The sequence below is a fragment of the Diceros bicornis genome, chromosome 28 (assembly GCF_020826845.1).
Source record: "Diceros bicornis minor isolate mBicDic1 chromosome 28, mDicBic1.mat.cur, whole genome shotgun sequence".
Classification (NCBI taxonomy): domain Eukaryota; kingdom Metazoa; phylum Chordata; class Mammalia; order Perissodactyla; family Rhinocerotidae; genus Diceros; species Diceros bicornis.
The window spans coordinates 31,879,372-31,904,813 of NC_080767.1; the positions used below are offsets into that span (position 1 = coordinate 31,879,372).

At 40.0% G+C, this 25,442-nt stretch overlaps 1 protein-coding gene across 6 annotated transcripts in view; it reads right to left on the reverse strand.

The window, feature by feature from the left end:
• Nucleotides 1-754: 754 nt before the first annotated feature.
• STRBP (spermatid perinuclear RNA binding protein) overlaps nt 755-25,442 on the reverse strand; it is a 133,937-nt gene continuing 109,249 nt past the window's right edge. For 2 of the 6 annotated variants that reach the window (XM_058523995.1, XM_058523994.1), the window contains exons 13-18: nt 23,358-23,516; nt 19,599-19,733; nt 19,269-19,409; nt 16,390-16,513; nt 11,500-11,544; nt 8,904-10,771 (exon numbers count right to left, since the gene is read on the reverse strand). In XM_058523995.1, coding sequence (XP_058379978.1) covers nt 10,677-10,771; nt 11,500-11,544; nt 16,390-16,513; nt 19,269-19,409; nt 19,599-19,733; nt 23,358-23,516 — 699 coding nt within the window. In that variant the 3' untranslated portion in view covers nt 8,904-10,676. Of the gene's footprint in view, nt 5,537-8,229; nt 8,883-8,903; nt 10,772-11,499; nt 11,545-16,389; nt 16,514-19,268; nt 19,410-19,598; nt 19,734-23,357; nt 23,517-25,442 lie in introns of those variants that run through there. The other 4 variants (XR_009215919.1, XR_009215920.1, XM_058523998.1 and 1 more) reach the window with 4 other exon arrangements.

Below are 25,442 nucleotides of genomic sequence, written 5' to 3' on the forward strand. Positions count from 1 at the left end.
CTATCCATGCATTACTGCTGCTTTTCCAAGTTGGACGGGTAGAGCAGGAAACGGAATGAGGGCTGGGAAAGGGCTTTGCTAAGTGTTGTGTCCTGCAAATGCCAGGTCCTCGTTCTCCCTCCCACACACATCACTGCTCTAGAACTTGTACAACCTGGGTGTAAAAGGTTCCTTCTTCCTGCTCCCCTCCAGGATTACGGCAGGTTGCTCAGAAAAATGGCCAACTGCCAAGGATAATGAAGACCTGGGGTGAAAGAGGAATATCTTTCCCTGAAGAGGATTCTGTATCCATCCCCACACCCACCTACCCCTAAGCAGAGACCCAGCTGGCTTTCATTAGCAGAGGAGCAGGTGAAGTGCTGTGCAGCAGTGCGAGAATCAGACAAGTTCAGCAGAGTGGCTCACATGCAGCAAGTGAGAGACCACGAAGCCATCTAAGGAGGGCTGGCCAAGCCACGGCCCAACCTTGAGGGAAGCCTACTACCTCCAGGCTAGCAACACTCCCTGAAGCCTCGTCTGGGGGAAACTCCTGGTAATCAGAACAGGCCACTGCAATCTGCCACTGCCCCCATCTCTGCTTAGCACCTGCACAGGGATACCTCCCTACACTTACACCCCAAACCTTGGCTGCCACCCTCCATGCCTCTCTTCCTTTTACCCAGTGAGCCAAAGCCTCACCAGACTTCCTTCAGAGTCTGGCTCAAATCTTTTAAGACATCCCCATCACCAACCTCAGGCCAGACAGAGAAAACTCAGAAAGCATTAGCTAAATGAAAACATATACCTCAATTTGTCATTGATATTCAAACAGAAAAACAAGCTTCAAATACAAAAGCTTCCTGTTAATACAGCCACACCTTAGCCTTCCAGTCTATCTTTCCAGTTTATTAAATAATCTTTTCCAATCGGTTTAAAAGAAAATAGCCCTATTTTAGGCCAGGATATCTGGTCTAAAACGACCTCAAGTCAGGTTGCAGCACAGGAATCTAGGCTCGACGTTTAAGCTCGTGGGCTCAGAAGATCCTGCGGCAGTGCGCCCTGGCTGGTGTGCCCTGGCTGGTGTGCAGGCCCCTCCCTCCGGCTCCATTCAGCCTTGCCCCGCTGCCTGCATACCTCCTTCCTGTCGCTCGACATGCTCCTCACCTTCATTCCCCGACTTCCCATCCACAGCGTGGTGTAGTGGAAAAAGGCTCTGGCACTGAACAGAACTGAGTTTCATTCTTGATTCTAGCACTTAACTCTGAGCCTCAGTTTTTTCATCTTTACAATAGGGATAATACCACCTCTGAGAAGGTTGTTTGAAAATTCAGAATGTCCAAGGGTCTGGCACACAGAAATACCAATTTAAGCATCCTTCTTCACTCTCTTTCCTTTCTTCCATTTCTGCTTCTTCCATCTACTGCTGCCCACAGCCCAAAAAGACCTAAACAGAAGGCTACTGTTAACTTAATTACCTGGGACATTCAGTTGACATATGAATGCAGAGACCATCCACCCAAACCACAAAAAAGGATCCAGGCAGGAGAAACTGAGACAAAGCAGAGAGAGCCTGGGCTCCCAGGCAGTGCTAAGAGAATGTCTTCACAGCACCCAGGCTAATCCCATTACCTCCTGCGGGCCATAAGCAGCAAAAAAAGATGACTCAGGACCATATATCTCCAGCTAGGATATGCTAATCAGACTCCTTGAAGCTGCCTAGGCAGATGGTGGCAAATACCACGTGACCCACCCACAGAGGCAGCAGTTTGTTTCGCGAAATGGCAAAGTTCTGTCAAGAAAAACCAATACCCTCCTTAGAAGGACAAAGTAATTAAGATGTTGACAACTGATTGGTCAAGGCAAAAAAAATAGGCCCTCCCTCAACCTTGGCTCAATGAGGCAGATTCCACCAAACAGCCACAGCTGAGGAATGAAGTAACTTCTGCCAGGACGTTATTCAAATATCTCTTGGATTTAAGAAAAGCCTCTTGACTATAATGCCTATCTATCTTATTTGCCTTTAAAGGTAATGCTCAGCCCTTGACAGTTTTTATAACCTTGGAGGATCACAGTACTCAATCTGTACCCCCACTTAGCTCATCTCCCAACAGACAAGGATGTATCTGCCGGCCGATCTTTCTTCAGAGGCTGCTGAAGTCACGAGACACACGCGAGCCAGAAATGGACAGTAAGGTGGAGACCCTCTATTCAATCCAACAGGGTCAATTTCACCATCTACCCATTTTTTCTTTTGCTGAAAAGCAACTTCCCAACTGTGTCTAGACAGACAGATAAATGGATAGATGGACAGAGACAGGCAGATGGATGGACAGACAGATATGTTTTTTCTAAGATTAACAGGCAGAAGGGAGGCCTCATGTGGTGATGAGTAGAGACTTTTTTCCCCAAAAGGTTGAAGCAAACTGGAAGAGAGAAGCTGCAGGAATGCTATTCAGAGAAACATCTGAGTCAACAGCCTTCTAAGCATGCACCCAGTCTCCCCTTTCTTTTCTGTGGTTTATAATCACTTGCTTTCTACCTGCCAAACGCTAGTGAGCTCTGAATGTTGGATTCCCAGGCTAGCTGTAATCAAACACCCTTTTTTCTTATTAATGCACTGGTAGGAAGCTTGCAATCAGCAGGTTGATGTTCTAAGCATGCTTAAATCTCAAAGCAAGTACTGACGAACCCCTGGCAGCAGACTGGCCAATGATTTAGCCACTACAGCAGACACGTGAGCATTTTCACTTAGCATGGACCTGCAGCGGCCTCCCCACACCAGTTCTCACCAAGTGTTTGCTTTGTGCTTCCTGTCTAACCCCCAGACCCCCAGATGCTGGGAGTCCTCTCCCAAAGCCTGGGAGCACTCCAAACCTGTCAGCACTAAGGAACCAATGCGGCCCCTGCTGAGCAGGCCACACACCTGCTTCTCACCTACCTGCCAGCACAGCCTTGCCTCCTTCACATACTTTCTGTTGCTTCAGCCAACCACGGCAAGAACAGCCAACATGTACTGGGTACTTACTATACACCAGGTACTATTCAAAGCAATTTAAGTGTATTAACTCATCTAATTCCTAAGCTCCACAGGAGTCTGCTGGAGGGAAAGAAATACCAAATTCCCACATGGTTTCTATTCCCTACTTCTAGCTGTGCTGTAAAGCTTACATAACCTAATTTGCATTATGGTGCTATTTTTAAAAATCTCCGAAGATCACTGCTTCAAGCATCAATGGAAGCTGTTAGCTCCTACCTAAAATGATAATGTGGGAAAGGATATCTATTCTTACAACTAACTCTACCTGAATTCTTGACTTAAAACAGTTTTTCTGGAAGATGCTATTAGGAAAGGAAGGAACTCATCCTTATGTAAGTACTAGCTCTGTGCTCTGTAAATAACTGCTAGAGAGAAACACGTCAATATTGAAACTCACCTCAGCAGTAGGTAGTTTCCTGGCTCTGCGGTTGTTATTCATTTACCACCCATCTCCCTTCCAGGTCTCCTGGTAACACTGAGAAGTCTATGGTCACTGGATGGCACGGTAACAGATGGTTACAGCATACGAGTGTGAATACAACAGAACCTTTCTTGTTCTGGATAACTTCACAGAGACCTCCAGCCCCAGCCCACCACCACCAAGGAGGCACTGGCTTGTGCTGAATGGGAGATATAGGAAGACCATTCACAGAGCAGGTGGTTTTCAGCTTTAACTGCTCTTAATGCCCCTGGTTTTTAGTGCTCTAGATTGCTAGAAATCTAATTGCTGGGGTGGGAGGGTCTCCTTAGATCATTCCCCTAACTCACTACTGAAGATTTACCTCCACTGCTGTTACTAATGAAATCTAAGAAACAGCGAAGTTATAATGAATGATTGTTATAAGGCTACAGTTCCCCTCATTTCTCATCAAAAAAACGTGGTCAGTGTTTAAATAAATTAACCACTTTGCTCTTTGCTATCCTATAAAAACTGCTTAAAAAGGACCGGGGTATTTGTTACTCATTTCATTCCGTTCACTTACTTGGATAGAGCTCCACGAACAAACCAGAGTTGGTTTCAGGCTGTCAAAACTGCCAGGGAAATATTTAAAATGAGTGAATTTCTAAATGATGCCCATTTCAGTGATGTCAGAGGGCCCATATTATTAAATAATTTATAAATAAACTATTAACTAATTATTTTTTCACATTGCTAATGCATTATTTGTCTCCCAACCTAGGATATTTATAATAGGCCCAATTCCAACAACTAGGAGACTCTCAAACTTAAAATGCTTCCACTAGGCAGAGCCTCTGTTTCGCTAGTACCCAGAGAAGGACCTGACACATCACAGGCACTCGGCTGTTTGATCAGCACTGAAATGTACTTGGTACGAGTCAGCTAGACCTCATACAACCTTTTACAGATGCCAAAGCCACATTCAACATACATACAGATTCTGTATGGGAAAAAAATTGTTCCAGCAACCTTCACAGTTAGTAATAAAAAGAAAACTGCTACTTAGAGACAAATATAAAACATAAAAATTCATTTTAATCTATATATATATAAAATACAGCCTTAGCATAGAACATCTAACACATATGAAATGCATTTATGGGATACACTAAACAAAGCAAATCCTTACTAAAATATTTGGCCTAACCCTCACATCTTCTAAATGAACTCCATGATGGTTGAATAAGGTGGGAAATAAATCATCTAGATACCTAACCTAGAAAAGACAGATGAATTGCCTTAAGTCTATTTGGTCTCTGCAGACTGGGTATTTACCATTCTGAGTCTTGCCAAAGCTGATTCTGCAAATAGTTACCTCAACTCAGTCAACTGTATATTTTTCCATAGTTACCTTAATATTTTTTTTCATTTTCTATTGCTTTTTTTTTTTATGGCTTCTTGCTGCTGTTGTATTAGGGCATACAACACAGATCAGAGATTTTCATTTCTCAGAGAAGTTTCTCTTCTTGAGAAATTAGCACTTTGATCCTCAGCTTGCGTAACAGCTATGTATAAATGGATCCTGCCAGTACCGTTACCAATCTTGCAGCTTATGAAATTCCAGTACTTTGGCCAAAAGAGTGCCCTGACATTAAAATCTTCTTAGGTGAACTCTTCCCACCACTGAATTCTTTTATTTAAACAAGTACGTGTGTGTAATTCACATATTTGTTATAAGTTTCTACACACATACACACACAACTCAGCAAAAGTGAAATGTCTCTCTTGAATGGAAAGTAATTACAAGGGTATTAAAACAAATGCTGAAAATAATTATTTTACATTTAGATCATAAAAATTTTGAAGGTAATCTGATGACATAAGACCTAAGAGATCAAATACATCATATATGATTGTCATATATGCATGTTATGTTCATTGATTTTTAATTATTTTTCTCTTTAATCAGAAAATAAAAGAGCTTACCTTTGTATACTGAGACCACAGCTTACAGTCACTATATCTCAGCCTATTTTATACAAGTGATATGGCTACGAAGGTCCGAGGAGAACGAGAATAAAGTGAGATAAACGTGCTGAAAACTGCTTAAAAGTATTAACCTGAAATACACAGAGGGTCCAACACCAGTTTTAAAAATACATTAACGAGGTATTCCCAGCTCTTCAATTAATAATGGTGACTGGCTGATTCATGATCTTCAAACATTCACCCAAATTTTAAAAAAAGAAAAAGCTAATACCAGCAAAATCTATCAGTGCTTTGTTCCCCAGGTTAACAATTTGAGAGAAACTGCAAAGGACTGGAGGACTCCTCGCTTCACCGCACCATGCACTGCCTCTAGTCAGCATGAGGTATGTTGGGAATCGAGTGGACCAATTACCTTGCACAAGAGATGGGGTGCTCCCGCAGCCTGGAGAAACGCGGGCTGCAGGCCACATCCCTGGCTGGATGCCAGCCCCCATACAAAGAATATGGCTTCAAGGAGGACCCCTATCTCTGAGAAATGATAATAGCACTAACTGACGCAGTCAGGAATGCAACTATTCAATTTATGTGCTAAAAAACTTTAAAAACTGTCAGAAGATAGCACAGCTCACACACGAATTCTAAGTTCTACGTTGGTCTGTAAACTCCCTGACAAGAGACTACACTAGGAGGGGTTAAGTACAGATATTGCTAGGTTTCCAAAGGAAAAGTTTTAAAACAGACACCGTGGCTTTGAATAAAGTATTGCTCTTCTTTAAAATGTTCAGTCATTGCTTTCCAAAAGAAGGTGTCAGTGGTGTATCTGAAAGCTGGAAAGCCTCAGGGGGTCACATTGCTCTTAAGACCAAGACATAGAAATTGCCATTTCAAGCCAGACAACCTGATGGTTCTAGAAGTCAGAGAAGAAATCTTGAGGGCCCAAGTGAATAATAAATGGTGCGACGCTCAGAGGCTGGCAATAGGGGCTGTCAATGAAAAAACCACCTACAGTGGAGAAAAGAGCAGAGAAGCAAAACTTTATGTTAATTTCACAGAATTTGGTGAAGCCAAAAGCTTCATTTATATTTCTCTGCTCTTTCAGCTGTAAGTGGAATTTTCATTACAAAATGGAAGGGTGGAAAGGGCAAAAGGGTGGGAGGGGGACACTTAATTCATTACAAAATTTAAACAGTTGAACTTGCATGGTTACCACTTCTAACAAAGGACTGACAGCTCAATTATTTTAAGTAAAGCAGAGAAATGTAAAAGTTTGCAGCAACTGGGCAGGTTTACAACATGGTTAGTAACTTTCAACAAACAACAAAATTAAAAAAAAAAAAAAACTTGGTAGAAACCATTTGAAATGACTGCCATCATGTTGGAAAACAGCACAGCTCCCTTTTCGCCATTATAGAGGGGTTGAGTTATGAAGCTGAGTCAGCTACATCAAAAGAATTTTCTAAAGAGAAATCTCCAGAGAGATTCCAACTTGGAATGCAAATTTGACGATCAATTTCAAATAACAATACAGCTGCAGCTGCCAATTAACAGTATTCCAAAACAAAGAGGACTATTGTAAATATTTAATTAATAAAAACTGGACACTATCAGCCATGCTTTTTCTTCTCAGTGATGGCTCTGTTTCATCCATAGGTCAGCAAAACGAATCAATGAAACATGAAAACTCCCAGCTGAAATGAGCCCTCTGGTTTATGTCTAACCACTAATGCACAGGATGAGAATGGTAAGTTCACAGCTATTGCTAGCAAGTGATAAGGTTTTATTAAAGTATCACCCACCACTAATAGAGACAAAAGGTCAAGGAGCAGATGAAACAAACCAACCACTGGGTAATAAATATACATCTGAGAAGTGACACTACCATTTGTTTTAAATTGCCCATTTCTCTCTCATTTAGTGGTCCCAAAGAAATCTGGTACATAGGTTTGCTGTATTTTGTGAAGCCCATTCTCACTGACAGGCATTGTGCAGCTCCGAAAAACAGAATTTAAGAGGAAAGAGGAAAGCTAATTCATACTAAAAATGGACATTTTTAAGACACAGCAACTTATAAATATCGACATGGGACCAGACTGTTGCTTTCATAGGGGTGAGTACCTTAATGAAACCATTACCTTCTAGTAACATCATAGGCTTTCCAAATAAGGTGAGAATGCAGGTGGAAGACTTAGGTCTGCACCCTTTACAGAACAGCACAATGTTACCAACTGATCATTTTCACCAGCTTAATCAGGTGTCTTAAAAATAAATGCTGACCCATGGCTGAAACCTGTCACTTTTCACAGCAGCACTCAACAAGAACTGGGACAATTGAAGAGCAAGTTTTTATGGGGACCCTGTTGCTGCTTTAGATTCTGATGTAATTGAAGAGGAAAAGAGACCCTTCAATAAATCCCAGAAAAACTGCTAATCTTCTAACTGCATGAAAAAAGCCAGAGAGTGAACACAGTATCTTACAGAGTGAAGAAGGCCACAAGAACAAGAGAGGGTGATTGATTGATTAATTTATTTTTTAAAACTTAGAAATTCGTAAACTAAAATAATCACATTCCTCCTTTCCCATCTCTGGGTAGTGCCGTCATTTTAATAAGCAGTGCTCGGAGAACAGAATATACCTTTATCATGGGGATGCCCTGTACAGCGGAGTACAAAGGGCTTACAAAGTAGACTGGCTCCAACTAACAATCGCTTTCGCTTTGTTTTAGCAGTTTGCTTACAAATGAATGGGTTTCTAGGGCTAAGTTATTATTAGTTTTCAATTCCTTGTAATTTGATACCAAAACATATCAAAAATAATAAGCTAAAACAATATTCAAACCCATATTTTATTGGCTTTAATTACACATTTCAATATTTACAAAGTTAAAGTTTAAATGAAAAGTCTCTATTGTATTAAAAAAAATAACTACAGCCCAAATTAAAGTGCCCTGGGGCAAATACATATGAATCAACTAAGAATCAGTGACTGCATCAGGAACCAGGCAGCACTCTGTGTTAACAACAAAGCAGTTTATTTGTGATCAGTGTTTGAGACTCTATACATCCTTCACAAATTTAATTTTACATAATCTGATATTCTTCTTAAAACTTAAACTTTGAACTGCTAGAACTGCTAGACTTATTTCCCTAGAACAGAAGGGCTGGTATAAGTTATTTTCCGGAAATGAGGTACCGTTTCACAGAACTAGTTTCTCTTTTTGTTTGTTTTCAAGTTTTAGAGAACTAAATTTGCATTTGTTAAAATCAAAAAGTAGGAAAGATGTTCTTTACAAATAATTTTGATCAAGTATGTGTCCAAAGAAAGCAGGATAAAAAGGCTTTTTCTCTAACATTCTGTATTGTACTGTATTGTTGTTCAATAGGAATTAGCTTCTGTCATTTGCTAAAAGAATGAGTAGTGGGGAACAGGATATGTTGGGAATTTCATAACGGGTAACAGAACCATTCTCTTGGGTAAACCTACAGAGAAAAGAAACGGAAAGGACTCCAAATAAGTTTAGTAATCCAATAAAAATTTCAGGTAAAAAAAAATCTTACCATAATTATCATTAACCTTTTCCAGATTAGTCAGTCAACATGTACCATTTTGGAAGAGGCCCACAAATCTCTCACAGATCTTCTAATTTGAAATTGCTCTTAATATTCTGACAATTAATATTTTCCACTCAAAACTAAGAGGGATAAGAAGCATAATATTCAGAAAGCTATTTTATTTGAGTGAGCTGCCATGAATTCTAAAGACCAAAAGCAATGCTATTAATATTCTAAAGTGACTCTAGAAATCCATATTGGTTCTCAATTTGGCACATCGCATATTACAGCAGAAACAGAGATTGTCCTGATTCAAAGCACAGCTTTCTGTGCAGGCCTCAGCTCCCCAGGGAGACAGATCCAACTGGAATTGTGATCAGGTATTTATCACCTTAATGGCTATTGCCAATATTGGCATGGCAAATCTGGAAAGATTAATTACTTTCTTAATTTTGTAATTAATGAGTTCTTGTGGCCTCACAAACTTCTGCATACTCAAGCATGATTTGAAATCAGCTCCTATTTCTATTCTAATGTTTAACCTATGAAGAAATCACAAAGCAGCAACAGCAGGTATTCAAGAGCACCAGATGATCAGAGGGAAATTACCTCACATGCAACAGCTTTACAAAGGCCAAAAGACATATTTACCTTACAGCCAAAATAAAGCATCGTTTTAGTAGGTTGGCATCACAATAACATTTAAAAACCAAATCTTTTATGTGAAAAATGGGGGCATCAAATTTCACCAGCTTTGGAAGTCAGTTATATGGCACATGGAAGTTTGGAGCCTTCTGAAGTGGGGGCTCAGAGGCCGCAGGGTGAAAGTACAATGTTAGAGGAAAGGGAGGAACAAGAGAAAAATTAAAAAGATTGAGGAAAAACATGAATGTAGCTTAGAGCCTATATATAAAAGTGTTTTAAAGGGAAAAATTAAGCTCTGGCAAAACTGTACTAAAGAATATGAGACTTACTATGTCTAAAAGAAAGATACAGACTTCAGAACCCGCCCTAGGAGGCAGATGCTGTGCTGCTCACACATTACAAGACATATTACAGTGAGCCTAATGAGTCAAAATGTATTTGGATAAACTGACCAGACCTAATTCACAGAAAGGATGAGGTGGTCAGGAAATGCAGAAGTTGGCTGAATGGTAAAAAGCAAATGGCCAAATCAAAGGGAGCTAGGGAGTTTGAATTTAGAAGAAATTCTGGGTGAAAGCATATTCTTGAATGAGTCCCCAGTTCCTAACCAACCCGTATCTAGAATATGGAGAATATGGGGAAGCCTCTAGCAAACCAGTGTGTCAGAGGAGACAGTAAGGTAAAGGATGAAACCCCAGACCCTGCCACTTTGCCTTAGAGAAAACTCACCCCAAATGTTTGACCCCTGCAGCTTCTCCACATCTTTCCAAGATAAAAATTGTCTATCTTAACAGGGAAAGTGGTCAAATTGTTACTTTCTACTTATCTCTACGGTTATGAAATCAGATGAAGCTTTGATTTAGCAGTGTCTTAAGGACCCATAATTTTTATCCAAACAAAAATGGAAAAGCTGATGCATGAAGAGAAAAAGCATAATGAAAGGTCTTCAGGCTCATGTAGAGGACTGATGCCACAAGTAGCAATACATTCAAGGTCTTTTCCTTCTGTGTACGTGCATGCCCAGCCTGGGGTCGCACCCACACATACACTCAGGTGTGCACACACACGCTCTCACACTTACACACACTCCGTCACACATGCACACACACTTGCTCTCTTCTTCTCTCCTTGACAAACGTCCTGCAGATGGCTGATTCTATACCATGTAGCACCTGAGTTAAGAAAAATGTCTAAGAGAGCATATCACTGACTCCAAACCTACTGCCTCCATTGCCACATAAACCTCATTCAAAAGTTATCCAAAGGGCCACTGAGGTTCATTTCTGCATTTGCTCTATTTTTTATTTTTGGAGGGAGAACAGACACTCTTATGATATTCCAACATGTACTACAGACTTTCTGCAGTAAGCACTTAAGTAACACTGCTGGTGATACCCCCTATCACCTCTCTAAGACCTGTTTACTCCACCTCTAAAGCAAAATTTATGGAAAAGGATGATGGCTACAAATTTGAAGTGAGCATTTCCTATCCCTAACTCAAATCACCCACAGTTCACACAGTTTCAAACCAGAAACTTAAATGTAGCTATACAACTGTCAGGCAGCCAAGCTAGAAACTGGGTATGGCCCTTCAGTAGCCTTTGAATGGAGTGTAAGTTGGCTGTAAGAAGAACTACTTAAAATATTTAATTTCAATATGGTCATAAACAGGCAATTAGAACAAGCAGTCCTTCAATCAGGCAAAGCAGAGAGAAGTGCAACTCCAACCAAACCAAGAACCACAAGGTTGTAGCATTTTCAGAGGGAATTTAAGTTGGGTCACTAGAATGAATAGGTCTGAGATCCTCCAATTCATTTAAAGAAACCCTAGATACAAATTGTGCTTTGGATTGCTGTGACAGAGTCACTAATAGGAGAATCAGTAAGATGGTGTACATACCATAGGCAGGGGCAGCTGTGCTGTAACCATATGGTGTTCCATAGCCTAGTGCAAAGAAGAAGAAAGCAGATCAGTCCAGGACAAAGGGCAACCGGCACTGGTTCCATTCACAGGTACCACCTGGCCTAGTGCCTTGGGCCCTAAGGACTTCCTCCAAATGTTGGAAGAATGAGAACCATTACCAGAATGGCCCTAGTCTACTGATCCCTCTATGCCTGCTTAGAGCGGGAGCTTTTACCATGGCCTCCAAGACTCTCCTGACCTACCAGAATATCCTCTACCTCTTTCTCACTACACTTCCCACAATGTATTATAATTAGCGACTTCTTGTCTGTGTTCCCTGCTAGAGTGGCAGAGACCAAGTCTTCTACATCTTTGCATCACCTGAACCTGGCAGAACGTCTGGCATATAGTAACCATTCACTAAATACGATTAGTTGAACAAAAGAATACTTAAAACCACTCAAATTACCAATTTCTCAAAGTTGGAATACAGAACTTTCCAAGTCTCTTTTCAGAAAGCAGTGACAGACAAGCTGAAGCCTCAACTGCCACTAAACTGCACATGGATCAGGTGTGAGCTTGAGGGCAAGGTCCATGTCTTGCTGATATCTGAATTCCTGGCCCCAGCACAGGGTCTCTCAGTAAATGTTGATGAAATTGACATTAACATCTGGTGCCTAAGAAAAAAGGCTCATATTGTCAATAAAAACAAGTACAAAGAATAGAAAAGTTTCTAGACCAATTAGTTCTGGCACTAGTTTCTTATATGTCCTTAGATATATAACTTCTGAGTTGCCATTTTCTCATCTGTAAAATGGGAAACCTTCCAAGCTACTTTATAGTAAGGGATTAGAAATAACATGTCAAGAGAAGCTACAATCTTTAATCTTTCAGTAAAACAACTTTAAAAAATATAAATACTAAATCACTTGGATAAGTCTCTAGAAAAATTTGTTTCTAAAACAGAACAAGGGCAAAAATCTACATGGGCCCTTCACACTGTACCCAGAACAAATCAAGCTTTTTTACATTACAACCTCTTCTTCCATAATCATTTCTGTTGTGCAGAATGATTTTTTTTCTCCTTCTCTATCTGACCAACTGCAACTCATCCTTTAGAACATAAACAAATATCACCTCCTCTGTGAAGTCTCCCAGGCTTGCTATTCACCCCTTTGCCCACTCCCATGTTACAGCTTGCATCAGATTGCATGGTGTTTACTCAAGTGTCTGTTCCTACCCCATCTGACCCCAAACATTCACAGGGGCAGAGCTAGGTCTTAGTCATCTTTGAATGCCCAGTTCCAAATCTCTTGTTTGAGACAAAACACTCAAATGTATGCTGAATAAGTGAACTGCTTTTAGGGACTTATTGAAACATTCCCTGAGAGATGAAAAATTTTCACTGTTTAGTCTATACTTAAGTCATATAGAACTGGGGGTAGTACAACTTTAGTCTTAGTCTTTAGTCTTAGTCTGAATCGTACTCTTTAGTGCTCACTAAATCGTATATTTCAAGAGGACAGAATGCAGATGAACTAAGCAGTAGGAACAGGAGATGGTATTAGAGGCCAAAGAGAAATTAATGCTTAAAAAATGAGGCTGTACATCAAATCTCTTCCAGGAAAAGGGAGCTGGCTGGCTAAGGCTACAGTTTCAAGGGCTTTTACCAAAACCTCCTTAAAGAGAAGTGAAACTACAAGCACTAAGCTGGCCACTGATCAGGCTACTGGGATTCTAATCCTGACTTCACCTATCACCAGCAAGGTGACTTTAAATTGTACCTGTTATTTAAACTCTCTGAGCCTCTCAATCTTCTGCACTAATTGAGTTGGCAGGAGTATGTAATTAAATAATATATGTAAAAATACTTATTACAGTCCCTGCTGCACAAAACATACTCCACAAATGGCATATAACCTCTTCATAATCTAAATTGACCTAATTTGAATCTTCTCTAGGCTATAAAAGAACTTCATTTTTAAAAGCTTCAGGAGACAGGCCTTTCACAGAGGTCAATATGATGACATAAGAGAGAAGCTACTATAGAGCAAAAGAGCCTGGCAATAAGCAGACATAAATGATTCTTTCACAATTACTGCCACTAGACAGTGACTGCTTACCACTCCAGCAGGAGGTAAATGTTCCAAGAGCAAGCAACCATAGACACAACCAGATGAAGCCCCAATAGAACACGTAATCAAAGGCAAGAAAGTTCATCTCAATAACTTCCTTATTATTGCTTAATGAAAGCTACTACCTTTAAATAACGCATTAAATGAGGCAAAAAATATTAAATTTTAGTAGAAATAGTGAGATGCACAAAGAACGTCTTCATTTTGGACACACAAACTGTATCAAACTATAACCTTTTTCCTCTCCCTCCAACACACTCATCTTTCAGTGTTCTCTGTCTCCTTAAATGGCACAACCATCTAATCCAGTTCCTCTAGCTAAAAATACTGGGAGATATCCTTGAAATCTCACTCTTTTTCATTCTCCATAGTAAATCCATCAATTTTGCTTCCAAAGTACTCATTCAATCCACTCACTTCCTGCCACCCATCTACTTCCCTACACCCACTGGAGACCCTCCACTGTCTCTTGCCTGGGCTACTAATTTACAAAAACCTTCTAACTTGTCTTTTCATGCCCACTTCTGTCCTTACAATCTACTCTTCACACTACAGAGAGTGATCTTTACAAAAAAAGTCTCATCTTGTCACTTCTCTCCTTAGAATCCTTCACAACTTCCCACTGCACTTAGGATTCTAAGCCCAAAATCCAAACCACAGCCTCCAGGACTGGGACTGAGCATCCAGCTTTAGCTCAAATCACTGCCCCTCTAGCCCCACCATCCCCCTCGCCCCCACAATGCTCTCCATACTACAGACATTTTGGCCTTCTTTTTTTTTTTTTTTTAATAATTTTTATTTATTTATTTATTTTTCCCCAAAACCCCAGTAGATAGCTGTATGTCATAGTTGCACATCTTTCTAGTTGCTGTATGTGGGACACAGTCTCAGCATGGCCGGAGAAGCAGTGCGTCGGTGCGCGCCCGGGATCCGAACCCAGGCCGCCAGCAGCGGAGCGCGCGCACTTAACCGCTAAGCCACGGGGCTGGCCCTTGGCCTTCTTCTAATTCTTCAAATGAGCCACGTTCCCTACTGCCAGCACCGCAGGGTCTCTGCACATGCTGTTCCCTCTGTGTGTGACACTCTTTCATCCAAGTCTTCTCTGAATTAACTCCTACTCATTCTTCAAAGCTCAGTTCAAGTGTTACTTCTTCAGGGACCCAACAGACTAGATCAGGTTTCTCTGTTACATCCTCTCATAGCATCATGTCCTTCTCCTTCATCGTAATCATCTCAGTTTATAATTGTAATTATTTGATTAGTAAGTCTCACCTTTAGACCACAAGCTGCATGAGAGCAAAATCCATGTCTGGTGTGTGCCAAAGCTTATCTGTGTGTGCCACTTGCTTATTTGAATAAGCAAGTATATTCTTTACATGACACATCTTTGAGCTATGCCCCTACTGGGATCAACTTGTAGAAGTATAATTCCAAAGCCACACCATCCACAGAACTTCCTGAATAGCCTATTCTAATTCTGTCTTAGGGGGAAAAAAAAAACAATCGAAGTGAACTTCTTAGGAGTGTTACATAAAAAATAATGACCGGATAGGACCCAATCCTTATGACAATTTCATCTTTTTTTTTTTTTTTTGTGAGGAAGATCAGCCCTGAGCTAACATCCGTGCTAATCCTCCTCTTTTTGCTGAGGAAGACCAGCTCTGAGCTAACATCTATTGCCAATCCTCCTCCTTTTTTTTCCCCCCCAAAGCCCCAGTAGATAGTTGTATGTCATAGCTGCACATCCTTCTAGTTGCTGTATGTGGGACGCGGCCTCAGCATGGCTGGACAAGCGGTGCTTCGGTGCATGCCCGGGATCCAAACTTGGGCCGCCAGTGGCAGAGCGCATGCACTTAACCGCTAAGCCACGGGGCCAGCCCATGACAATTTCATCTTGATCAAAAACTAAAAGCAGCTGGTTTACTTGTCAAGTTAAAAGTTCCATACTTTTGATATTGCGGAGAACTTAATTTGCAATGAGATAGCTGTCCAAAACAGAAAGCAGAGAGAGGGCATCTTTTCCCCTCTTCATCAAGCCATGTGGTGAAATGGAAAGAATACAAACTTTGGAACTGCAAGCACCTACATTCACATCTTTGCTCCACTGTTTACTAGGTGTCTCACACTGGGCTAGTTGCCTCATCTCCCTAAGCCTTAGTTTCCTCACCTGGAAAATGGAAATAATTTCTACTTGAGAAAACACTGTGAAAATTAGAAACAATTAAGTGAAATCACTTATACGAAAATATCTGGTGTATACTAAGTTCTGGATAAATACGTTCCTCTTTTTCTCTTTTTGTACTTCTCTAGCCTTTGTTGGCTTCCAAACATTGAGTTAGGAAATACTAATAATGCCAGGCTTCACCCCAATTAAGTAGCCTCTTATCAGCAGTTTTCCTCTCCTGTTATACCCAACGTGTCTTCCATGTCCCCACTGAATATACCCTGCTCAGATGTCCAAACTCCTGAATCTGTGGAATATCTTTTAGCTTCTTCATTGTCAAAATACATCCCCTCAAACAGGTGCAATATTCTCATCTGTCACCTCCCTCCAGGAAGCCGCTAGTCCCTCAGCAAATTCCAGGAGAAAACCTATGACATTCTGTCGATTCTCTTCAATTTCTGTGCATACCCATCTTATACCTGTGTTATGTTCCCAAAGACTGTGTATAACCCTGGAAAATAAAGGAGATGCTGTTCTTCAAACTCTGGCCCAGAGAAGGAGCAGACCTTGTATGAGTTGTACTATTACCTGGAGCTATGTAGCCAGGAGCAGCTGTGGCCCCAACAAAAGCTCCCCTTGTTAGAGTCCCTCTTCCTCTGCCTCGAACAGCTTGGACTGCTGCAGACACGGCTGTATTCACAACACCCTTTGCCTGTTAAAAGTAATACATTTTCATTACTGCAAGAAATAAGAATTATCATCCTATCATTTCTGAAATGTACAACCTCTGTGAGAAAGCTGAGCCTGTAGATGAGACAGTGAGTCGTCTATGACCTTGAACCTTCAATTTGTAAAATGAAAATGACACCTACATTACAGACTTGTTCTGGAGAATATGCTGGGCACATAAAAGTATGTAAATAATTTCACTTGAGGGTTACTCAGAAAGAGTTCATTTTCTACACACAAATTTCAGTAGTGAAATTACATCTAAAGTCATTTTAGGGCTAACTAAAGTAATTATAGACACTTGAGACCTAGGTGTAAAATCCTTTGAATTCTCTGCCCACAGACAAAAAATACTGCAACAACAAACTACTTGAAATCAACTGAGAACTTGAGTAGGGTTTAAAAAAAAAGGGACTAAGACAGGAAGACCAAACATTTGGATGCCAGTTCCTCCTTTAAGTAAGTGAGACCTCAGGAAGGTCATGTGATTTCTTTGAGCCTGTTTCTTCTGCTGTATGTGTAGGTATGTGTATGTACATATGTATCAATCATTAAATAAATTAATTCCAACTCTAAAGTCTCTTCTTGCTCTAAAATGCCACGGACTCTGGTAAAGTCACATAATCTCTCTCTAATGGGAGTCTCCTCACTAACTGTGAAATGAGGATAATGACACCCACTTTGTTTTCCTTATGTCAGAGTAGAAAGAGCAACTGAGAAAACAGACATAAAACTCTGAAAAGTAGAATAGATAAGTCAAGGACTAACAGCACACAGTGCTGCTAAAACATCCCTTTCCAAAACTGAAATTTTAAGAAAATCAAAAGAAATCTAGTTTTAAATTAAATGTTATACTTATTTTTTAATATAAAGGTGTAACAAAAACTCAATCTAGAAACTACCAAAATTCCCTACTTTAACCAAGTTGCAGGGAAGGAGTTGCAGAGCCTCAAAGCTCACTGTCTAACAGAGTCAAGAGTACCCCAAACAGCTTGATAGCCAAAGCATACACACACTTATCTCACAGTGAAAAGTCATCATCTTTTACTTCTCCTAGGTTAGCCTCTACCACTAGTATGACTGGGCAGAAGATAGTTTCAAGGCTGAATGTATCATGCAAAGGGAACAGCCATTTGTCTTTTTGGCTGAAAAAAATCCAACTTACACATCCAAAATAGACTGCTTCTTGGCTGTCAAGCACATTGAACACATGAGTTTTATAGCTTCTGGTATAGAAAATTTCTAAAAATGAGTGAACTTCAAGAAGATATCCTTTTTTTTTTTTTAACACAGCTCAGTCAAAAGTAGTCAGGAAGCAACAATCTGGCAGCAGCAGAGTGACTCCACACAAATTAAGCTCATGTCTACAAGAACCAAACTTCACTACCTAATAAGCATCCGTCCACAGGCTTTGTAAACACTAAAATTAACTGACCAAATATAAGATGTAACCCATGGGAAAAACACACCCAAAAAAACAAGGTAACAATTATCTTTCTACTAATTTAGAACATATTCTAGAAGATTTTACAAGAAGAAAATCCACTTATTCTCTCTCTACATGTCTTCCATTGTAATTTAAACACTTTATTTTTATTTAATCTCAGTAAAAGTTAATTTTCCTTGTTTATATTCTGAATCCTAAAATTTAAGCAATGTTGTTTATTATTTAAGAAGTTTAAATGAACACAAAACAAATTTCTAAGATGGATATAATATGCAATAGTAGAATGCCCATGGTCTTTGGAAGGAGAAGAACTTGGTTTTAAAGGGAACCTCTACCATCAATTAGCTGTGTCACTACACGCAGTATCTTAATTTCTTTGGGCCTCATTTCCTCATGTATAAAATGAGATCAATTCCACCCTCCTGTAATGGACTTAGCATATGTAAAAGAAACTCAACAAACTGTTTTAACACAGAATCTTAAATAATCTAAGATTCTTTCTATTAGTCTAAACATTTTTAATTGATTTGTTTCTATCATATAATATATTCAGACATTATTACACCACTACTCTCCATGAGGCAGAGAATGTGTCATATTTACTTATGTATCTCTTTTCCTTACAAACCATGCATATAGTATATGTCTAGAAAATATTTTTGAACGAATAAATGAATGGAAGGAAGAATCTCTTATCCAAAAGCATGTAATGAGGAAGCCATCTTTTTAAAATACTTTGCTACAATCCTGGGCCTTTAGCAGCACTCACATTCCCAATGTCAATAATGAACAGATGCAACAGAGGGTCAAGTTCTACTGTGCCACCTCCCAAAGAAAAACCCAAATGAATAATGCAAAAGTTCCAAACTGGAAAGGAAATGGAACAGCATCTGCAAACCCCTGATGAACGTAAGCCCCAAGTACGCTCCGCAGCTTCCCTAAAGTAAACACAAACGCTAACATCTCATTAAAGTCCAAATCCCTCAACATCTACCTCATCAAGAGTGACCTAAAGCCCCCAAATAATGCTAATGGTCTCTTTTTAATATATAAATGCTAACAGTCTCTTTTTAATATATAATTTGCCTAGAAAGACCACAGAACAGAGAACCACTGATCACATTCATATTATTCATTGACTAACCCAAAGAAAAGGTTGCCAAATCCAAGAAAAAAAAGTAATTTCAGAAAAAGTAACATGGCAGGAAAGGAAATTTAAAGACAGGAAAGGAAATTTAATTCTGGTAATATTTTTCAAAGGCATTGCAAAGGTTTAATACTTAACTCATACCTGAGGGATAATCTTCTTTTTCTTATTATTTGCTGCATTGGGTCCAGAAAACAGCTTCTCCAGGGCAGCTAAAGCTGCACTTGCCTTTGCCACTTTCTTATTTGGACCTGCACCTCTGAACTTCTGTCCATCTACTTCTACCTAAAATCAAGAACAACACTCTGCAATTATCCCATGCAGTTCCTCTATGTGGTTTTAACTTAAGTCAGTCATAACGGAGAAAATAGTGCCACAAGAAAAACTCAGTCTACAACTTTTTTTACAGGTAAGCTCAGGATATCCTATGTGTTTGAGGGGAAAAACAAGGCTGGCTTGTATCTAGGTACACACCTCCATTACAAAGCGCTTGTCATGGCTTCCACCAGTCTCGGAGATGAGTTCATACTTAAGACCTCTTCTTTTTTCATTGAGCTCCATTACAGGATTTTTGCCACTTGCTGTGAGGATAGGGCCCTGAGTTCTTACCTAAAAGGAGGTTCAATTAAGTAAGATTTTAGAGTATTAAATTTCTTATTAATACAATTATACTACATCTCTGTTGAAAAATAGGCTCAAAAATTGTACTTTAAAGCATTTAAGGGCCAGGATGCGTGATCATCTCTATATACAAATGACAAAATCTCTTTAAAGGTATGGAAACTCTACAAGCAGTAAAGTCATCTGGCCAGCCTACCTTTGAAGCAGAGCTGTCTCAACAGATCCATATTCAAGAACAATGTAGCCTTGCCATTACATGGCACTCTACGGTCTGATCTGTGGTGCTCATGTTCTAAGAATAATACTCTAAATAACTAACAAAGTGGATAGAACTAGAACAGCTGAAATTCACATGACACCTGAGCATTCACTGCTTTTCATCTTTAGGGTTAGGAAGAAATAACTCTCAATTTGGGAGATGGGAAGAAAACGTCCCTATACACCTCTCAGTCTCTCTAAAGAGATTTAAGGGCACCTAAGGTAAAAACAGCAGGCTACAGACTACAGATTCTGAAATTTTAAAATAACAATAAAAGCAGTCATTCTCTGCCCTCAAGGAGCTAGAATGTAGTGCAGGACACACACACACACACACACACACAATCACTGTAAAACAATGTATATTATAGAACAGATGTATGTTATGGAAACATAGCAGAGGGAATCGTTTTCTAGGGCAATCAGGATAGTTTTCCTGAAAGTGACATGGGAACCTGACCTTAAAAAGCAAGCAGTAGACCATCATAAGGAGGAAACAAAGGAGAAGGGCATTCTGGACAGAAGAAACAGTGATGCAAAGGCCCAAGAGAAGGAAAGAACATTTGTTTGGGAAATGGCAAGAAGTTCAGTCTGCCTGTATAAGGGAGTGAGGAGAAGAAGGTAGGACTTGATTAGAAACACCCTTGATGGAGATGAATCCGAATCATAGAGGACGAGGACTTTGTATGCCATGCAAATGAACTTTGACTTTATCATGGACAGTGAGGAGCCACTGAAAGACATTAATTTAGAAAAGTTCATGATTAGATTTGTGTTGTAGAACAATCACTCTAGGAGTGGTAAACAGAACTAACTTGAGGAAGGATAAGACTAGACATATGGAAGAGAAGCAATCCACGTGAAGAGTGTGCAGGCGCCAACGAAGAGAGGCTAGCACCAGAATGAAACAAAACACAAAACACTACAACAATAATTATGAGAAAAGACCCACAGATTGAGCACTTTTTGAGGTTAGAGATCATGTCTGTTATTCCACCACAGTAAGTGCTCAAGAAGTGCTGAAGAAATGAATGCCCAAAAGAATTATTATGTATATAAACCTAATGGACAAGAAGATTCTCTTAATAAAGTACTCTATGCTGATTTGATAAGTGGGTGATGCTGTAGAAGTCAAACATTGGACAATTTTTAAAGACAAGTTTAACAAACATTCCTGGGTCTTTTGCAATAAACATCACTTCTTGAAGAGTTTTATAATCTACAATTTAAAAATTTCAAGGCAAATTTCCAGTCTCTATCTTTGAAAGCTAATGAGTAATTTTTTTTTTTTTTTTTTTTTGGTGAGGAGATCAGCCCTGTGCTAACATCCGCCAATCCTCCTCTTTTTTTGCTGAGGAAGACGGCCCTGGGCTAACATCTGTGCCCATCTTCCTCCACTTTTATATGGGACGCCGCCACAGCATGGCTTGCCAAGCAGTGCGTTGGTGCGCGCCCGGGATCCGAACCAGCGAACCCCGGGCCGCCGCAGCGGAGCGCGCGCACTTAACCGCTTGCGCCACCGGGCCGGCCCCAACTAATGAGTAATTTTTGAAACTAGGTCTATGTTAACCACTCTCTGCTTTCCAAATCTGACATCTCTTTTATAAAAATGAGCCAAGACATAAAAATATTTGCATTTCTAATAAGTTACTAATATTTTAAATAAAGAATAGGGCTTTCTCCCCTCATCCTATTACTACATTATACAGATACAAAGCATAGATGTATTCACTACCAAAACCTCCCCATACTCATGTGGCTGCTATAAGCGCAGCCCACACTGCTCTCTCCTTTCATAATGCCCTTTGAACTTAACAGTCAGAGCCTCATAATTAATGAGCTGTTTCTTCTCTTAGTATTTATAACACTGCCAGCAGAACATGTTGCCCTGCCTGTGACTATCACTTGTGAATGACTGCTCCTCTTAAAAGCCAGATGCCATGTCTTCTGTCCTCCACAATATCACATGAAGAATCAGTCATGGCTTTCAAAGGCTTCAGTTCCCATCAATCCCCTCCACACTGGCCCACCTGGCACTTTTCTTTCTTTCTTTTTTTTTTTTTTATGGTGAGGAAGATTGGCCCCTGAGCTAACATCTGTGCCCATCTTCCACTATTTTGTATATGGGATGCCACCACAGCATGGCTTGATGAACCATGCATAGGTCTGTGCCTGGGATCTGAACCTGCAAACCCCAGGCTGCCAAAGCGGAGCGTGCAAAATTGACTACTATGCCACTGGGCAGCCCCTCACCTGGCATGTCTTAAACATGTACTTTCACAACTCCAGGTCATTATACCTCCTATTCCTTTAGCCCAGAATGCCTTCTTTCCACCTCTTCCCCACATAGCAAAATCCTACCCTCATCTAAAACCTAGCTCACATTTTATTCCCTTTGGTTTTACACGTGTGTAAGTTTCGTAATGACTTCCTCCCTGGAGCTTTTACACTATTATATTCATTTTGCAATCACGGTGCTTATCACATTACATTATAATTAGTTATAAACATGTCTTTTGCCCTTCTGGCTGAGGACATTCTGAGGCTCTGGACACAATTTCTGCAGCATTTAGCAGTAAGCAGGTAAAAAAAAGGGGTTTATAGACTGAAAAAATTATAGTCCACTAAGTCCTTAATAAATACTCATTCTCAAAAATGACAAAATTAGAAAAAAAAATGTTAATGTAAGCTGTTGCAGTTAAAGCTAATTTTCCCTATGTAGAGTGCAATAGACAAGGGCTCCACGAATTCCCAAATAGGCCGTGTATACTTAGTCCTTAGATTTTGTCCCATTCTACTGTCTGTGGCAATAAGATCATAGGCCAGGACTTACTCAGAGTCTGAGGAACATACTAGGTCAGGCTATGCCTTCCTCAGGGCTGGACCAACTCAATGACGACCCACTGTCCCCAAAAGCTTAGCACAACCTGCAAATAATCCTAAATTTCCTCCACTAGATCCTTCGGTTTTTCCCTCTTCAGTTATTAATACTCTTTGATACATTACAATTGTGAAATATTCGAAGCAACTTCCATGGCCAGTGAAAGGTAAATGCTAGTTAAATTAGGGTACATTCACATGGTTGTGCAGCATATAGTTATGTTTACAGATATTTTTAGAGTTAAGTGAAAAAAACAAGATGTAAAACTGCATGAAAGTATTATTGCCTTCATAAAAATACTCGTACAAAAAGGGCTAGATGGAAATAAACCAAAATAGTAATAATGCCTGCCTCTGGAATATACACATTTGTATATGCTTTTGATTTTCTTATTTATACTTTTCCATATCTCTCAAATTTTCTACAATGAACATACATTACTTTTTTCTAATGAAAAAAATACATAAGTATACCTCTAAGGTACTGGAGGTTTCAGTTGTAGAATTTCCAGTATTATTGCTTGAGTTTGAAGACACTGGTTCATTTTTGCCTTCATTATCTGATTTTTCATCAGAACTCATACATTCAATATCTGCATCAAAGCCTGTTGGATATCCCATTGCCTGCAATACCTGTACAAATGACATTAAGATTCAGTTTTACTCAAACACCAGAGACCACAGAGAACAGACGAAATATTGAGAACGACAGTTTCAAATCCACAATATGTGAATCCATGAAACAGCTTGGAGAAAGAGCAAGACGGTGCTAAATCTACAAATCCTTGGTGAAACAAGTTTTACCTACCAGGGTATCACCATGGAAAATGGGAAGAACTTCCTCAGAGTAACTAGGTTTAAATAAAGGATGACAGAAATGCAAACCTGACGTTGCTCCTGGTTCATTTAATTTGGAGGTGAGAAGTAAAGAAAATAAACAGCATAGCCAAGTTCAACCAGTGAGGTGAGGGGAGAAGTAAAACAGCACACTGTAAAAGTACACTGGACTGGGAAGGAAAAGACCTGGGGTCTCATCCTAGATTTCTCTTCTGGTCCTCAATCTGTAAAACAGGAAGACTGATTAGTTGACCTCTAAATTCCATGACTCATTCCGTTAGGTGAAATTAGCACAGAAAGGGAATCAAGAAGTTTTCTTTACCTTGGAATCAATCTGCCTGTTAACTATATCTGAAGCTTTCTACTATTGACCTCTTTGCTTTCAAGTTAAACTATAATTGAGACTTGAAAGAAGATATCCAGTCTCTAGGTTGACTCTCTATACTAAGTGAACCAGGAACAATTTCAGGTTTGTATTTCCATCCCTGCCTCTACAGGCCTGGTCACTTTACGGCATCCTCCAATGTTCGTTCTTTCCTCTTATATTTCTTTTTTTTTTTTGTGAGGAAGATTGGCCCTGAGCTAACATGTGTTGCCAATCTTCCTCTTCTTACTTGAGGAAGATTGGCCCTGAGCTAACATCTGTGCCAGTCTTCCTCTATTTTGTATGTGGGACGCTGCCACAGCATGGCTTGATGAGCAATGTACAGGTCTGCGCCCAGGATCCGAACCCGTGAACCCTGGGCCGCCCAAGTGGAGCACACGAACTTAACCACTACGCCATCAAGCCGGCCCCTCTTTTTTCTTATATTTCTATTCAATGCCTGGCATTTCTCATCTGTTTTAAAATAAAGTTTTCAGAACAGTGTGTGTGTGTTTGTGCACACACACATGCATGCATGCTTGCCTTTTAATACCTCCTTCCAGATTATACCAATATTTATAAGCGAGTATGTTCACTAGCATTTTTTTTGTGTGTGTGAGGAAGATCAGCCCTGCGCTAACATCTGCCAATCCTCCTCTTTTTTTGCTGAGGAAGACTGGCCCTGGGCTAATATCCGTGCCCATTTTCCTCCACTTTATATGGGACGCCGCCACAGCATGGCTTGCCAAGCGGTGCATTGGTGCGCGCCCAGGATCCGAACCGGCGAATCCCAGGCCGCCGCAGCGGAACGCATGCACTTAACCGCTTGCGCCACCAGGCCGGCCCCTCACTAGCATTTTTATAAGCCTCTTTCAAACGGTTGATACTGCACTGTCAGTTACTAATTTAAAAGTATATATCAGAAGATAAAGAGATAGGTTCCTAAAGATCCTTGTATTTGTTTCATCTTTTGACTAATGTTTTAAGTTGCTGGAATGTAAAAGCAACATCATGTTTCTTTACAATCCCAACTATACCTAATGGGTTTCTCAAAAAAACTGTTACGGTAGCCACACAAATGAGAAGCCAGACAGCCCAGCCCTTATAAACAAAGGCATCTTGTATAAAAGATTCTGACAATATAAATAAAACAGTATTACTCTAAACACAAAACGGGCATAAGTAGAACTCTTGTACCAAGAGAACTTGAAATCAATTCACCCAATTCATATGGAGAATCTGGCATTCTGTTGAACATTTCAAATCATAAATAAATTCCTTGTATTCGTTGGGAGTAAAGCCAAGAACCTTTTCTAACATCTTAAGTTCTAAGAGTACTCAGGTAGTAAAATTAACAC